Source organism: Leptopilina heterotoma, unplaced genomic scaffold (genome assembly GCF_015476425.1).
Source record: "Leptopilina heterotoma isolate Lh14 unplaced genomic scaffold, ASM1547642v1 Lhet_68, whole genome shotgun sequence".
NCBI lineage: Eukaryota > Metazoa > Arthropoda > Insecta > Hymenoptera > Figitidae > Leptopilina > Leptopilina heterotoma.
Window position 1 is genome coordinate 2043646 of NW_025111157.1, and position 16784 is coordinate 2060429.

Here is a 16784-nt window from a genome sequence, read left to right on the forward strand (position 1 = left end):
TAATTTTGTGAAAATTAATTTTGTGGGAATTTATTTTGGGAAAATTAATTTTTTGGGCCTTAATTTCGTGAAAATTAATTTTTTGGGAATTTATTTTGCGAAAACTAATTTTGTTGGAATTTATTTTGTGAAAATTAATTTTCTAAGAATTAATTTTGTAAAAATTAATTTTTTTTTTTTGAATTTTTTAGTGAAAATTAATTTTCTGGGAATTAATTTTGTAAAAATTAATTTGTTTGGAATTTATTTTATGAAAATTAATTTTCTGGGCCTTAATTTTGTGAAAATTAATTTTTTGGGAATTTATTTTGTGAAAATTAATTTTCTGGGCCTTAATTTTGTGAAAATTAATTTTTTGGGAATTTATTTTTTGAAAATTAATTTTCTGGGTATTTATTTTCTGAAAATTAATTTTGTTTTGGAATTTATTTTCTGAAAATTAATTTTGTTTTGGAATTTATTTTTTGAAAATTAATTTCGTTTTGGAATTTATTTTCTGAAAATATTAATTTTTAATAAAGTCATTTTCCCGTGGAGAAAATCGGTTTAAGTGCAAGAATCAGCGAATAGAATTAAAATTAAATCGTTTTGTTTACAGAAATTGATCCTGATCGTTGTCTGCCTGACAGTGGCGGTCATCATTTTGATAATCATTTTGGTAACTAATTTGAGCTGATCTCGTGGATGGCCATCGACTCGATCCGAGACCAGTGACACAAGTGCACCTTTCCTGAGCACAAATTCATTCATCTCCCGATTTCAGTTCGTCCTTGACATCATCCCAGAGGCTCCACAATTATTATTATTAATCACCAAAAAAAAAAACACTCTCCTGGACGTGTTCAATGAGATATTCGAAAAATCCATTCCACGTCTTACGTTCTCCCCCAACAAAAAAATCAGCGATCGTCGTTATATTTTAAACAAAATTTTCTTCTTGTAAATAATGTTCTGCATTATGTCCAATAATGAAAAATGTCAAAAAAAAAAATTCGCATCCCAATCGAGAAAATGTCTCTCTCAAATGCTACTAGAGAAAAAAGAAATCAATTTTTCCTAAAATTCTTAAAAATATTCAATGTTTCTGTTTGTAAATTAATTAAATTAATTAAATTAATTATTAAATTAATTTTAATTTTATTAATTGATTAATTTATTTTTGTAAATTTTTCGGTTTAATGTTAAATAAATCAAGTTATTCAATAATTAATGTTAAAAACATAATTGAATTCAAGTTATTCACTAATTTATCGTGAAAAAATAATTGAAAAGAAAATTAATTGAATTCAAGTTATTCAATAAATTATCCTGAAAGATTAATTGAAAAAAATTACTTGAATTCATTCATTCAATTATTTATCTCGAAAAATTAATTGAATTCAAGTTATTCAATAAATTATCCTGAAAGATTAATTGAAAAAAATTACTTGAATTCATTCATTCAATTATTTATCTCGAAAAATTAATTGAATTCAAGTTATTCAATAATTTATCTTGAAAAATTAATTGACTTCAAGATATTCAATAATTTATCTTGAAAAATTAATTGAAATAAATTTCTTAAATTCAATTTATTCAATAATTTATTGAAAAATTACTTGAATTCATTCATTCAATTATTTATCTAGAAAAATTAATTGAATTCAAGTTATTCAATAATTTGTCTTGAAAATTATTTGAAAAAATTGAATTAATTGAAAAAAATTAATTATTACTTGAATTCATTCATTCAATTATTTATCTTGAATAATTAATTGAATTCAAATTATTTAATTATTTGTCTTGAAAAATTAATTGAATTCAAGTTGTTCAATAATATTTGCCTTGAAATATAAATTAAATTCAAGTTATTCAATAATTTATCTAAGAAAATGAATTGAAAAAAAATTACTTGACTTCAAGTTATTCAATAATTTTATCTCGAAAAATTAATTGAAAAGAAAATTACTTGAATTCGGTAAATTTATTTGACAAACATTTTAATTTATTAATTTTAGAAACTTGGGAACTTTTTTCTTTACTCGTTATCGAGCAATATAAATATATTTTTTCTTTTTTGTAAAAAGAAAGAAGATAAAATTTGTAAATATTTTATACATTTGAATATTTGAATTTAAAGATTCATACTTTTAGGTTTTCATGTTTCTATATTTAGAAAGTAGAACTTTGAATTTGAATAATCATTCAATTAGATACTGTGTAATTAGTACCAGTTTTTAAAATATTTCCCTGAATCACGGAATTGAGTAGCCTAAGTCGCTACGCTTATAAATTATTTCGCAAATAATTAATTACTGAAAAAATTTTTCACCTGAAGTACGTATTTAAATTTATTTTTTAAAAATTTATTTTATTTATTTCATTAACTTTATTTATTTTATTTACTTTATTTATTTTCATATTTTCATATTCTTATATTTTCAATATTGAAAAAAATTCAATTTAATTCAATTTAATATAAAAAATGATTCCTAATAAAGAATAATTCTTAATAAACAATTAATAATTATTAATTAATAATTATCATTTTAATTTAATTTCCATATTAAAATTATCGTATTTAATCAATTATATTTTCTATTAATAATTCTCTATTAATAGAAACGATTAATAAAAAAAGAGAAAAAAATAGAAAAAAATAGGAAAAAAATAAAAAAGGAATAAAAATTTACAAACCTTTTACAAACCTTCAAATATGAATCTGAAAATATTTGCAAAGGAGGAAAAAAGTAGAATTTTTTTTTTTTGTAATTAAAGAATGTCTTTTCTCTTGTAGCGATTTTTAAGATTTAATATTATTATAAAAATTTAAAATTATTATAAATTAAGGAGAGATTTTTCTCTGGTTTCACAAAGGTGGAAGATTCTTTGATGAAACGAAAGAGAGAAAAGAAAATAAAAAAAAAAAACTGATCTGCATTTTGAAAATGCATTTTAATGTCAAAGCTCTAAGTCAAGTTAAATAATACACTTTTTCAATAAGTGAATTTTACGCATTTTATTAATTGAATGAAAAATGCGTAACAGTATTTTCTGCACTATTATAAAATAATCATGTTATTGTCGTTATTAAGTTGTCGATAAAAAAAAAACAAACAAAAACAAAGGGCATATTAATGAAACATCTCTGGAGGCTACTTTATGTACATATATATATTATTTATGTTAGTAGAAAATTGTTTGTACTCTTAAAGATCATAAATAACGATCTTTGTATAGAGGGGGAAGTATCGATATCGAGTCTATAAGTGTTGTAGAAATTAGATTTGTTTTTTTTTCTAAATAAAATACAAATAAATATACGCAGTAATAAAAATAGAAAATCGTCGAAAAAAAAAAAAAAAGTTGTGACTGGAAGGGAAATTTAGACTGGCTCTTTTTCCACATTCCGTTAAATAATTTGTCACTGAGAGAGAGAGAGAGGAAGAAGCAATTTTTTTGTATTTTGCTAAGGTGCAATAATATTTCAAATTATTTTTCTTTTTTTAAAAAATTTCTTTTGAGATGGACAAATGTAGTGAAAACAAGTGAAAACAAAGAAACTAAAAAATTACTGAGAAAAAATCGAATTATTCAAAAAATTGTATTTCGAAATTTTTATTTCTGATTAATGAAACTTACGAATTATTTTGTTTCTAAACTTGCGAATTGAATTTTCATCGACGAAAATATAAAAATTTAAATTTACCGAAATATGTTTTTGCGATTCTGAAATATTAATAATTATTGAGATTCGATTTTTTATATCTCAGAGAATTTGAAAATTACGCTCGAGGTGTCTATATAAATATATAAATAAATATATTATGTTGAAAAAAAAGAAAGAGTTCGAAAAGAAAAATTTGTAAATACTATAAATAATTATAAATAAGCGTAAATTTCGTTTATAATACTTCGCAATACTCTTCGTAATAATTATCAGCACCCCAAAAATTAGTGAATAGTGACGAATAATAATATTGTTAAAAATTGAAAAAAAAACATAATATTATCATAATTTTCGAAGGGGAAACTTGACCGAGGATATGCTCTAAAAAAGAAAATCTCAAAGAATTTGAAAACAAAACGAATAATTTATTAGAAAAAGAAAACCAAAATTTGACTTTGAATTTCAGAAATAAAAATTCGAATTTTGAAAAATTTCACTGGTTAGAAGAAATAAAATAATTTTAAAAGAAAAAATATTGAAAAGAAAAAATAAGAAAAAGAAACGAAATATAAGCGAAGGAAAAAAGAGAGATAGAAAAATAGAGAAAAAAGAAATTGTGAATGTGAATTAGACGATAAGAATTAATAAATGGAAAATTGAGAAAAGAAAACTAAGAAAGGAAATAGAGTGAAAATAAAATGAAATTAAAAAAAGAGGGTGAATTAAAAATAGATTAACAAGTGAAAAAAAAGAAACTGAAAATAATTCGAAGGAATTGGAAAGCGAGAAAAAAAATTCGAAGGAATTGGAAAGAATTGGAAAAAATTGGAAGCAACTGGTAGAAACTGAAAGGAATTGGAAAAAAACTGAAGGAATTGGAAAAAACTGGAAGGAATTGAAAAAAATGGAAAAAGGAGAATAATAAAGAGGAAAATTCATTTGGACCTGAAGGGAGAATAGAAAAAAATTCAACAATACGTGGTAGAGGGTAGACAATAAAAACTACGTTCAGGAAGTATATATATATACACACAGACAATTGCTGCAAAAAATTTAATGATTCAAGAGGATAATACGAAACTCTAGGCAAAGCAGAAGATTGCTAAGACGATTTCCGAGTCGACAAAACTTTTTCAAGTAAGTATGGATATTGAGCGTAGTTCGATGTCGTGCTTCTGTACCTTTTATTTTATATATATAACTCTATATGTAAGTATACGAAGCTGCCCCAAAAAAAAAAAAAAAATTATATTTTCACTGTCGACGTTGCATTTCTTTATCGTCCTTCTCGATTTTTTTAAGTACTTTATTTTTTAAGTACAAAATTTTTTCTTTATAAATACGTAACGCTGTTATATTTTGTGATCGAAATTTACGTCCCTTCTTAGTTTTGCTATTTTTTAATCAAAATCAATTTTTACTTTAATTTTACGAATTTTTTTTTTATCATTTAGTAAATATAATAACAATTCAATTTTACCAAAATTGATTTATGAATATAAAATTATAAAAGAATATAAAATCAAATATAAATTGTATATTACAATTAAAATTATAGAAACAAAGCAGGGACGTTTTTTTGAGTCTTTTTTTCCTTTTTTCTCCGCCGCACTGGGAAATTAAAGAGAAACGAATCATTCACTTTGAAAAGAGAATAATGGTAATAATTATTTTTTAACCGTGAATTGTGATTTCTTTTTGGTAAAAAGTACTTTTTTCAAAAGCCTTTGCCTTTGAATACAAAGGTATTTTGCCAAAGGTAAAAAAAGATTTTTGCCAAAAAGAAAATTTTTTGCTAAAGGTAAAAAAAAAATGTTTTTGACAAAAAGAAAAATTTTTGCTAAAGGTAAAAAAAGAGGTTATTCCCGAAGGTAATTAAAAATATTAATTTAAAAAACGATTTCCTAGGGCGGTTGTATTCTGTAATTGTGGAAAGTCGAATCATATTTATACTTTATTAAGCGAGATGTTTTTTTTCATTGTCCTCGAGTCAACGATTATTCAAATACCTATGTATAACAATTGTGTAAATAAATGTCTTTGTTTTAGATTTTTTCAGTTACTTCTTATTCGATTTTGTTTCCGGAATTCTTTTTTTATTTTCTGTGTATTAGATTTTTTTTCTATAAAAATGTTTTTAGTTTATTCAAAAAAAATTGTTTTTAGTTTAATTCAAAAAGAATTGTTTTTAGTTTGTTCAAAAAAATTTTTTTGGTTTATTTATTTATTTACTATAATATTAATGTAGTATTGTTTAGAAACTAGTGATAAAAGACTAATGTGCAATGTTTCCTGAGAAAAATGTAAAAGCAAAAAAGAAAAAAAAAATTGTGTAGTGCAGAATTTTACTGCAAAATAGATGAGAAATTAAATTATGTGAAATAAAAGAATTTTAATTGAATTGAGAAAAATTTGTATCGAGTAAAATAATTTTTTTTTAAAAGAGAATAAAGAAAAAAAGAAAAAAATAAAATTATTCTGTTGAGAAAAAATTTTAAGAGCATTGAAAAGAGAGTCACAATCTGCACACCACAGTAAATATTTAATATTTAGAGTAGAGATTGAAAAAAAAAGTAGAATTGAAATATTTAATTATTATTCGTGATTGATAATAAATTTTTTTGTGGATTTGTTACTGAGAGCAGAAGAAGATCATGATCTTGATTTGCCTCACCATTCTTGCCATTGTCGTGGCTACCACCATTGGTGGATATTTCGGACTGTGAACATCTAAAAACAGGTGAAATCTTTAATTCTTAATTGTAAACTATTGTAATTTTTATTTTATTCACAGGCTTCGCACTCATTTACTCAAATCTACTATTTACTAGTTTTTTTTAGATTTCAGCAAACTAAAAGCTAAAAATTTGTTTTTTTTTCTTTTTTTTATCATTTTCACTACTTTAAATTCCCTAATACTAGAAATCAAAAACTATTCTCAAAAATTGTAACCAAATTCTTTAAAATGATTCAATTATTTTCAAAAAATATTCAGAATTCAATTATTTTCAAATAATATTGAAAATTCATTATTTTCAAAAGAATATTCAAAATTCAATTCTTTTCAAAAAATTTATTAAAATTCAATTATTTTCAAAAAATTTTACAAAAGAAATCAATTAATAATTCTTTAAAACGATTCAACTATTTTCAAAAAATATTCAGAATTCAATTATTTTCAAATGATATTGAAAATTCAATTATTTCCAAAAAAATATTCAAAATTCAATTCTTTTCAAAAAATATTTTAAAACTCAAATATTTTCATAAAATTTCGCAAAAAAATTCAATTATTAAAAAAAAAATTGATAAAATTCATCAAAAATTCAATTATTTTCATAAATAATAAAATTTCCGCAGAAATTCAATTAATTTAGAATAGCATTTTCCAAAAATTTAATTATTTAACAAAATTTTTATACAATTCTTCACAATAATTCAATTACTTTCACTAATAATATTTTTCAGGAAAATTCAATTGTTTAAAAGAAAAATTTTTATAAAATTCAAAGCAAAAATTCAATTATTTTCATAAATAATAAAAGTAATCGAAAAATTTCAATTATTTTTAATATTATTTTAAATTAATTAATCAAAAAATTCAATTATTTTCAAAAATAAAGTTTTTCACAAGAATTCAATTATTTAAAATAAAATATTCATAATATTTATTATAGTTGGAGAAACTTAATTATTTAAAACAATGTTTATAAAATTCCTACGAAGAATTCAATTATTTTCAAAAATAACAAAATTTTTCACGGAAATTAAATTTTTTTAAAACATTTTATTAAAATTTTTTTTTAATAATTCAATTATTTTCGCATAAATTATAAAATTCTTCTCAGGAATTTAATGATTTTTCAAAATTTTAATAAAATTCTTGTCAGCTGTTCAATTATAATCATAAATAATAAAATTTATCGCAGTATTTAAATTATTTTTTATATAATTTTATAGAAATTGCTCAAAAAATGTAAGTCTTTTTAAAAATTTAATTTAATTCCTCAAAAAAAAAAAAACAATTATTTAAAAAACTTTTTTTAAATTCTTTTGATGAATTCAATTATTTACAAAAATATTATAATTTTCCACCGAAATTCAATTATTTTCAAATATTTCAATAAAATTGTTCGAAGAAAATCAATTACTTTAAATAGAATTTTAATTAAATTTTTTTGAAATAATTCAATTATTATTCTTTTAGATTTTAATAAAATTCTTCCCAAGAATTCAATTATGTCGATAAATAACAAAATTATTCCTGAAAATTCAATTATTTTGAGGCATTTTAATAAAATTCTTCACAAAAATTCAATTATTTTCATAAATAACAATTCAATTATTTTAAAGAATTCTAATAAAATCGTTGTCAAGAATTTAATTATTTTCATAAATAATAAAATGCTTTTTAGGAATTCGCTATTAAATGATTTTCAATATCCACTATTTTCATAAAATTTCCAAACAAATTATTAAAAAAAAAAATTTTCTAAAAATTTTCGTAAGAATTCAATTCTTTTCATGAAAAATAAAAATTTTTCAGGAATTGAATTATTTAAATTATAATTTGCATAAACTAAGTCGAAAGAAATCAATTTATTTATCCGGATAAGAAAGAAGTAATTATTATTTTTTTTTTTATGGAAATTAGGAAAAAGTCAGGAAAATAAAAAATATAAAATGCAATTTTTCGTCAGTTTTGTAAAGTTTCTAAAACGAATTTTTTTTATTGTCAAGTTTAATTTTTCGATATAGCTACATTTTTACTACTTTATTTCGTTTCAAAGCTACTTTTTACTACTTTTTTTTTAAACATTAATTATCGAGTACGAAGTCTGTATTCAATTTAATTTTCATTTAATTTTAATTGAATTTCCTTTTGAACTTTTAAATTCTCATTAAAAATTTAATTTAATAAATTGAAATTGATTGATTGATGCAGCGCCTTAGCAAAAAAGAAAAAAAAAAAAAAAAATGAACAGAATAGAAAAATCTAATGAGAAATTTTTTTTCAGGGAGGTGAGAAGACATCGAGATCGAGCTTGCCTTTTAGAGAGATTTATCTTCTTTCGACAAAGTGAAGCAGCACACGCATATCGCCAGGAAACCTGGAGATCGAAAGTTTACTTTGACGTAGTTTTAATCATCGTCATCATCAGGCCAGAATGTCATCGTCATCATCATCATCATCATCATCGTCATCGTCATCATTGTCATTGCACTTATTAGGATTATCAACATTATTATTATTATTATCGTCATCGTCATGATCATCGTCATCATTTTTTCTGTCATTCGATATTACCACCGGCCTTAAAATCTAATAATTCAGCAGCACTCGTATTCTTCACATTGTTATCATCTCTTTAGTGCGTTACACAAAAAAAAAGAGAAGGAAGTAGTCATTGCACCAAAAAAAGACAAAAAAAAAAACGAAAAAAACCAAGTCTCATATATTAAATTAAAGAAAGAAAGAATATTCATGTGCATATACATAATTACATATACTTATAAATAAAAAAAAATATATCGTAGCCCATTTAGACGTTAGGCTAGCGTTAGACGAGTTTTGTTGAGAAATATTTTGTATCGAACGTACCGTAGCTTATAGCTACCAGTTTTTTGATCAACGGCAGTTAAAATTTATGATACTTAGTTTAGAATTCTCTTACTCTCGTCTCATTTCAATTTAGACATTTTTTTTTATGTTTTTTTTTTACTTTTTTTATTATTTATCGAAATTTTTTCGACATTTGTACTTAAAATTTTTATTTTCAGTATTAACTTTTATATTTAAGTTAAGATAATAAGTTTTTGAAAAATTTTCCGGAAAATTGCTTTTTACCAAAAAAGTAGAATGAAACAATGTTAAAAAAAAGAAAAGTTTACAAAGAAGAAGCAAAAATAAATTTCCTATAAATTTTTCAAAAAAAATTTATTTAAAAACTCACTATAATTAAATCCGAATTAGAAAAAATCAAAAAAAGTGTTGGAATTATACTAAAGGCAATTTTTTCCCTAATTCGGTGAAATTGATCTCGAAAACTAGGAAACTAAAAAATCTCCACAATTCTGAAATTTGAAAGATTGAATAATTTTTGCAATTTAGTCTCCTCTGAATATCTCTTGAGATTGTAGAAAATTTTCAAACTCGCTCTTTTAGGTAGATTAGTGCAGATTTTCCGAGGAGGCTTTTAAAATAGAAGAGCAAAAGTGCTGGCCCAAAAAATATTGCATTTTGCTGCAGTAAAATAAATATTACATTTATAAATATAGATGTTACGAAAAGAAATTAATTTAACAGAAAAAACAACGTTAAAAAAAAGTTTCGAATGAGAGGAAAATTTTCCCCAATGGAACTGAGAAGAAAAAAAGTCTTTTTTTGGGAAAATTTTCTAAATCACATTCAAGGCTCGTTGAAATTGAAAAATTGTAAATGTACTTTCACGATGTATAGTTAGAACGGCATGAAACACGGATGTTGATCGAAATTTGTTGATCATCTTGATAATATGCATATACATATTATAAATATTATAAATATTAATTGATAGTCGATATTCAAAGGGAGAAAAAAAGAGAAGAGACGGTAATGTTAATGTTTTGTTGACTATATTATATATAAACGTTGAGGTAAATACGGTGTCAGAAAGACTATGGATTACACTGTTCAAATTAATAACATTAATTATTATAATATTATGAATCAAGGTGGCGACGCGTCGCATCATGCGTCACTGATCACTCGATGCGAGAATTGTATTTTAAGGCCACCCTTGCATTGTACAGAAAGTGTATATGTCATTGTTAGCCTAGATAGTTATGTTGCTATTTCAAATATTATTAAATTCTTGAATGACTTTATAAATAAGAGGCGCGAGATTTCAGAAACGCAAGAATTCCGAATCCTTTTTGTTTTTTTTTTTTTTTGTTTACCGTCGATTCGCAAATTAATTTCAATTGTGCTCGATTTTTCAAACAAATACTCAACAATTTTCAGACTAAAAATTTAATTTGTAAATTTTCGAAAATTTTCAGATAAAAATTTAATTTGTAAATTTTCAAAGATTATACTCGAAAGTTTTCAGATTAAAAATTTAATTTGTAAATTTTCAAAATTATATTCGAAAATTTTCAGACTAAAACACTCAATGTGTAAATTTTCAAAATTATACGCGAAAATTTTCAGATAAAAATTTAATTTGTAAATTTTAAAGATTATACTCGAAAGTTTTCAGATTAAAAATTTAATTTGTAAATTTTCAAAATTATACTTGAAAATTTTTAGATAAAAATTTAATTTGTAAATTTTCAAGATTATACTCGAAAGTTAAAATTAAAAATTTATTTTGTAAATTTTCTAAATTATATTCGAAAATTTTCAGATAAAAATTTAATTTGTAAATTTCGAAGACTATACTCAAAAGTTTTCAGATTAAAAATTTAATTTGTAAATTTTCAAACCAATACTCGAATGTTTTCAGATTAAAAATTTAATTTGTAAATTGTCAAAAATTTTCGAATTGCAGACTTCGTACTCATCAACTAAAATCTATTAACTACTTTTTTTTTAAACAATTTACTACTATTTGGATACTTTTTTTGGATTTGTGACGCTTCTTTTCTCCTTTTTTTAAAAAAAATTCACACTACTTAAAATTCGCTAGTAGTTAATAAAAAAAAAGATTACTCTCAAAAATGTAAATAATATTCTTAGAAACAATTGAATTTTAATTAAATTCTTTCAAATGGTTCAATTATTGTAGAAAAATTTTCAAATTTTCAATTATTTTCAATAACTATTATTTTAACAGAATTTCACAAATGAATTTAAATTATTTTTAAAAAATTTTTTGATAAAATCAATTATTTCTTTCAAGATTTTAAAATAATCGTGATTCTTAATAATTGAAATCAAACAATTTTATTAATTTTTGTAAATTATTAAATTCTTTTGAAGAATTTCTTTAAGTTTTTTTTTGAATAATTTGAAGTGAACATTTTTAAGTTTATTAAAATTAAATTGAAAATAATTGAACTTCTGAGAAGAATATTATTATTTATAAAAAATTAATTTAATTCTTGAGATGAATTTTACTAAGACTTATCAAAATAATTGAATTATTTCGAAGGATTTATTACAATTTTAGAAAATAATTGAATCTTTTCGAAAAATATTATTAAACATTTTTTAAAAAGTTGAATTCTTTCATGAAATTTTATTAAAATTGTATTAAAAATAAATGAATTTTTAAAAAGAATTTTACTATTTATAAAAATAATTAAATTCCTGAAAAGAATTTTACAATTTATAAAAATAGTTGAATTTTTTCGAAGGATTTATTAAAATTTTATAAAATAATTGAATTTCTCAAAGAATTTTACTATTTATAAAAATAATTGAATTGCTTCGAAGGATTTATTAAAATATTAGAAAATAATGGAATTCTTTTGTGAAATTTTATTAAAAATAAATGAATTTTTGCAAAGATTTGAAATAATTTAAATAAAATTATTCTCGAGAATTTAATTATTTCAATAAAAAATAAATTTCTTCTCAGGAATTAAATTGTTAATTTTTTCTCAAAAATTCAATTATTTTCATAAATAATAGAACTCAACGCATCATTTTTATTATTTTTAATACAATTTGAAATCAATTTTTCGAAAAAAGCAATTATTCTTAAAAATTTCATTAAAATTTTTCGAAAGAATTCAAATTTTAAGAAATATTCAATTATTTAAGAAAATAATTTATTTTTGTATTTAAATAATTGAATTGTCGTTAAATTTAAAAATTATAGACAGAATTAGTTTTTTAAAAAATTATAATTTAAATTTTTTGAAATTAGTAAACTTCCCGTAAATAATTTAATAAGATTAAATTAAATTTCCAATTATTTGAAAATTTTTGTCGAATTTAATTGATATTTAATTTTTTATATCTTAAAGAATTCTATTTTTTTTATTTGCATTTAAAAATGACTTTGAAATATAATTGTATTTTTGGAGAATTTAAAATTAAAATTTAGGAAATAATTGAATTTTGCTAAAATTAAGTTATTTTCATAAAATTTTTCGAAAAAGATTTTTATAAAATTCTTCGTAAAAAATCATTTATTTTTAGAAATTATTAAATTCTTCTGATAAATTCAACTATTTTGAAAAATTTTAATAAATTCCGTCACAAGAATTCAATTATTTTTACTAATCATAAAATTCTTCAAAAAATGGAATTATACCTGAAAATTGAATTCAATTATTTAAAAATACCTATGTTAATAAAATTCTTTGTAAGAATTAAATTTTAAATATTCAATTATTGAATAAATTATTTATTTTTGTATTTGAATAATTGAATTCTTGTAGAACTTTCTAATAAGAATTGAATTTCATTGGTAAAATTATTTTAGAAATTATAAAAAAATTTAATTAATTTTCGATAGCTACTTTTTTCACTATACTTTTTCCACTTTTAAAACTACTTTTTGCTAGTTTTTCTAAAATTAATTATCGAGTACGAAGCCTGGATTTGAAAACAAAAATCTATTTTACTTATTTAATTTTATTTGTTGTTTGTCTTCTCTGCAGTTGACGTTAAATAGTTTTAGTCGACGAAAATTAAGAGCCTGACAATTTGAATGAAAACTGAATATTTTATGAGTTGAGCTTTGTAGGTCGACCAATTTACTAATCACAGTGACAGTCCTAGGAAATATATTCAACCATTAATAATCGAGTGAATCAAAATCGATATTCAAACCATTCTGAAATAATTTTTCTCTGAAATATTTTTCAAAAATTTCAATCTGCAATTGTTAGATCGTAAAAATACAACTTTTCTAAAAATTTTTAATAATTGACATTTATTTATCGTATTATTTATTTATTTCGTATTTATTAATTTATATATTATTTTAGAAAAATTGATAATTTAAATTATTAAATTAATTGAATATAATAAATTAAAAATGCAAAATCACTTGAAACCAAAAAAATTTGTTTGTTTGAACAAACAAATTTTTTTTTCGTTTCAAGTGTAAAAATAAAACTTTGGAAAACGGAAAAATTCTTACGTGCCTGACTCATAGAAACAATCATAATTGTACGAAAAGTATTGTGCCTAACTTTTAATAGAGAAAGACTGTCATAAATCCATGCATCATTCGCAAAGACTGTATCGCACATTTTAATATTAAAACTTTCACAAAAAAAAATGTTTTTATTAAAAAACTAGTTTTCTTTTTTGAGTCACAAATCAATGGACTCGGATTTCTTGCGTTTCAAGTTCTTCGTACAATTTTAGTCAGATTCTATAATGCGAGTATTATTAAAAAAAAAAAAATATTGCATGATTTCACTATTTTATCGTTTGTATGAAATTCAATTTTTTTTGTAAGGCATTAAAAATAAATTTTAAGTAAAAGTAAAAAAAATGTAAAAATACATTTCCGAAAAATGTAAAAAGAAAATACAAGCAGCAGAAATTGTAAAAATAAAAAAAAACAAAGAGTGAAGAATAAACTCTCATTAGAATGGATTTTTTATAAAAATTATTTTCCAAAGAGGGAAGAAAAAAAATTGTATTTTCGAATAATTTCCGTTTTTTAGCATTTTCATAAATTCAGGAAATTGAATGTAATCTGAAATTATATTTCAACGATTCGATTTGAAAAAATAAATTCAAGAAAAAGAATTTTGAACTGATTGACGAAAAAGTAAGAAAAAAAAATAAACTTCTTCTCTTGTTATCAAATTGTATCTAAGTCGTAATCGAATATTTAATTCCAACACAAACACACACATTTTTCACGTGTCGTTATACAGATCTCTTCGATATACATGTATTTATCTCTATAAATAATGATATATTTATCTCTCGTGACAACTTCGGGCTAAGATGAAATTCCAATAATCTAAAAGCTGAATTCTATAGTACGAAGAATTTTGAATGCGATCGAATTAAAATTACTTCTCAATTACTACTATTACTAATTACTACTTCCTTTTTAGTCCTATCATGCGTTGATAGTTGTAAAAAAAAACCGAGACTACCACTTTCATTTTTGATCGAAAAAGAAATTTTTCTTTTGTCCAATTTCTTTTTTTAGAATAATTGTGAATATATTTTATTTTAAATGCTGTGAAGAATAATTATTAGAAGAGATAATTATTTTAAGCTTCCTTGGCGAATTAGGAATTAAGAATATTATTATTAATTAAATAGTAATTGAAAAAATAAATTCAGTGGTGAACTCGGTGAAAAATACACCATGATTCTCTAGTCAAAATTCCATTATAATAGCTTCTGCGTCAATCGAGGCATTTAACTTTTATCTCAAATCTTAGAATAGAATTTAGAAAGTCCTCGTCATAGGAATTGAGAGATAAAGTTAATTTCTCATCGATAATGTAAGTTTACGAATAAAAGTTACATTGGTGCACAATCGACTGTGTATTAAACGAGTTTGGCCTAAGATGCTGCAATTGCCTGAGGTTGATTCGATTTTTCAATTTCGAGAAAAAAAAACACCACTTCTTCTCCTTTTTTTCTTCTATAAATTTCGAATTTGAAAATTTTCTCGAAATTTTATTGGTGTTTTGAAAATTCGAAATTTAATTTTTAAAAAAAGTCTCATTGTTTCTAAAAAGGGAATTTCGTTTCTAAAATCAGAATTTGGAGAGAAATTTGAGAAAAAATTCGAGAAATAAATCAACCTCAGCATTCTTATTTGCCTCAGAGTATTGCGTAATAATTATACTGTTAACATTCTATTGAAAATTATGGTAAATTAAAAATTCAAATCTCCAATATCGACGAAAAAAAAATGAGAATTCGGTACGACATTGTAAACATTGTAAACAATTATTCGAGTTTAAACAAAAGAAAAAAAAAAGAAGAGTGTGATAAAGTGTAAACAATGCTGTGCTACATTTTGAGGCATCAGAAATGTGTTACGGAGCCGTGTCACATCGGTGCAATTATTAACTACGAAAGGCTACTTCAATAACCTTATAAGTGTCAATTCCAACTATCAACTTAATTCATAATTTTCAAAAATTGTAAAAAAAAGAAGAGAAAAAAAAACAAGAGAACAATTTAAATGATAGCATAAAAGTTCGCATGATATACCTCGGTTTTCATGTGACAAAGTGAGATTATTAATAAATTAAAATTTTAAAAAAAAAAGTTTACCAACTACACTGTAGTACGAGGAATGATGAGAATAAAAAATATATATATAAATACTTTTTATTATAGGTATTTCATAGAAGTTCATATAAAATAAAGATACTGTATCGATGATTAATATTACTAAATAAATCAACAATGTTTTCTGCTTAAAGTGCATTACGTTTCAATATTTCAAATTATTTTCATTTCTGTTGATTTAAAATCGTTTTTTGTTGTCAGAGAAAGAAAATCCGTATTTTCTCTAAGGAAAATAATTTTTTACTTTTTTTTTTACAAAAAGAGTTTCTTCACGAAGGAAATTTCTTTCTTAACGAAAAAGTAAAAAATACAACAATAGATTTTGAATAGACACTATTTCAGTAGATTATAAATAAAAATTTATTTAAAATATTTATTATCAAATTTACCGAATTTAGCTAAATTTACAATATTTATTATTATTAATTTAATACAATTAATAAAATTAATACAATTAATGAAATTAATACAATTTATAATACGAATGAAAATTATAATCGTTCGAATCAATGGGTTGAAAAGAAACGAAAATTTATTTAAAAATATAATCATTCGATAATTATGGACACGGATTATTAAAAATTATCGTAGAATTCAATAAAAAAAAATTGTAAATTAAAGAAAAATGTATTTTAAAAATACAGAAAACATTTGTACTTGACAAATATTAATGTTAATTAAATTTGCGTAAATGAGATGAAAAAAAAAGAAATTTCAGAAACTAGTTTCAGTTTCTAAAATTCTTATAAATAAATAATATTTACGGAATTTTTAGTCTAAGAAACATTTTTTTTTATTTTAATTTCTTCTGCGAGAGAGATGTCGTTCGAAGTCTAAATAATAATTAAAACAGAAAATAAAGTATAGTAGAATTATTTAGCAGACAAAAAAAAACTCGAAATTCAAAGTAACATAGAA

General features: G+C 22.0%; 1 protein-coding gene across 3 annotated transcripts in view; it reads left to right on the forward strand.

Annotated features, from left to right (window-relative positions):
• LOC122510471 (syntaxin-1A) overlaps positions 1-9324 on the forward strand; it is a 128186-nt gene extending 118862 nt beyond the window's left edge. Inside the window, exons 10-11 of one of the 3 annotated variants that reach the window (XM_043625146.1) lie at positions 6295-6389; positions 8668-9324. In XM_043625146.1, the coding sequence (XP_043481081.1) occupies positions 6295-6375 (81 nt within the window). In that variant the 3' untranslated portion in view covers positions 6376-6389; positions 8668-9324. Of the gene's footprint in view, positions 1-598; positions 1131-6294; positions 6390-8667 lie in introns of those variants that run through there. The other 2 variants (XR_006302445.1, XM_043625147.1) reach the window with 2 other exon arrangements.
• Positions 9325-16784: the final 7460 nt, after the last annotated feature.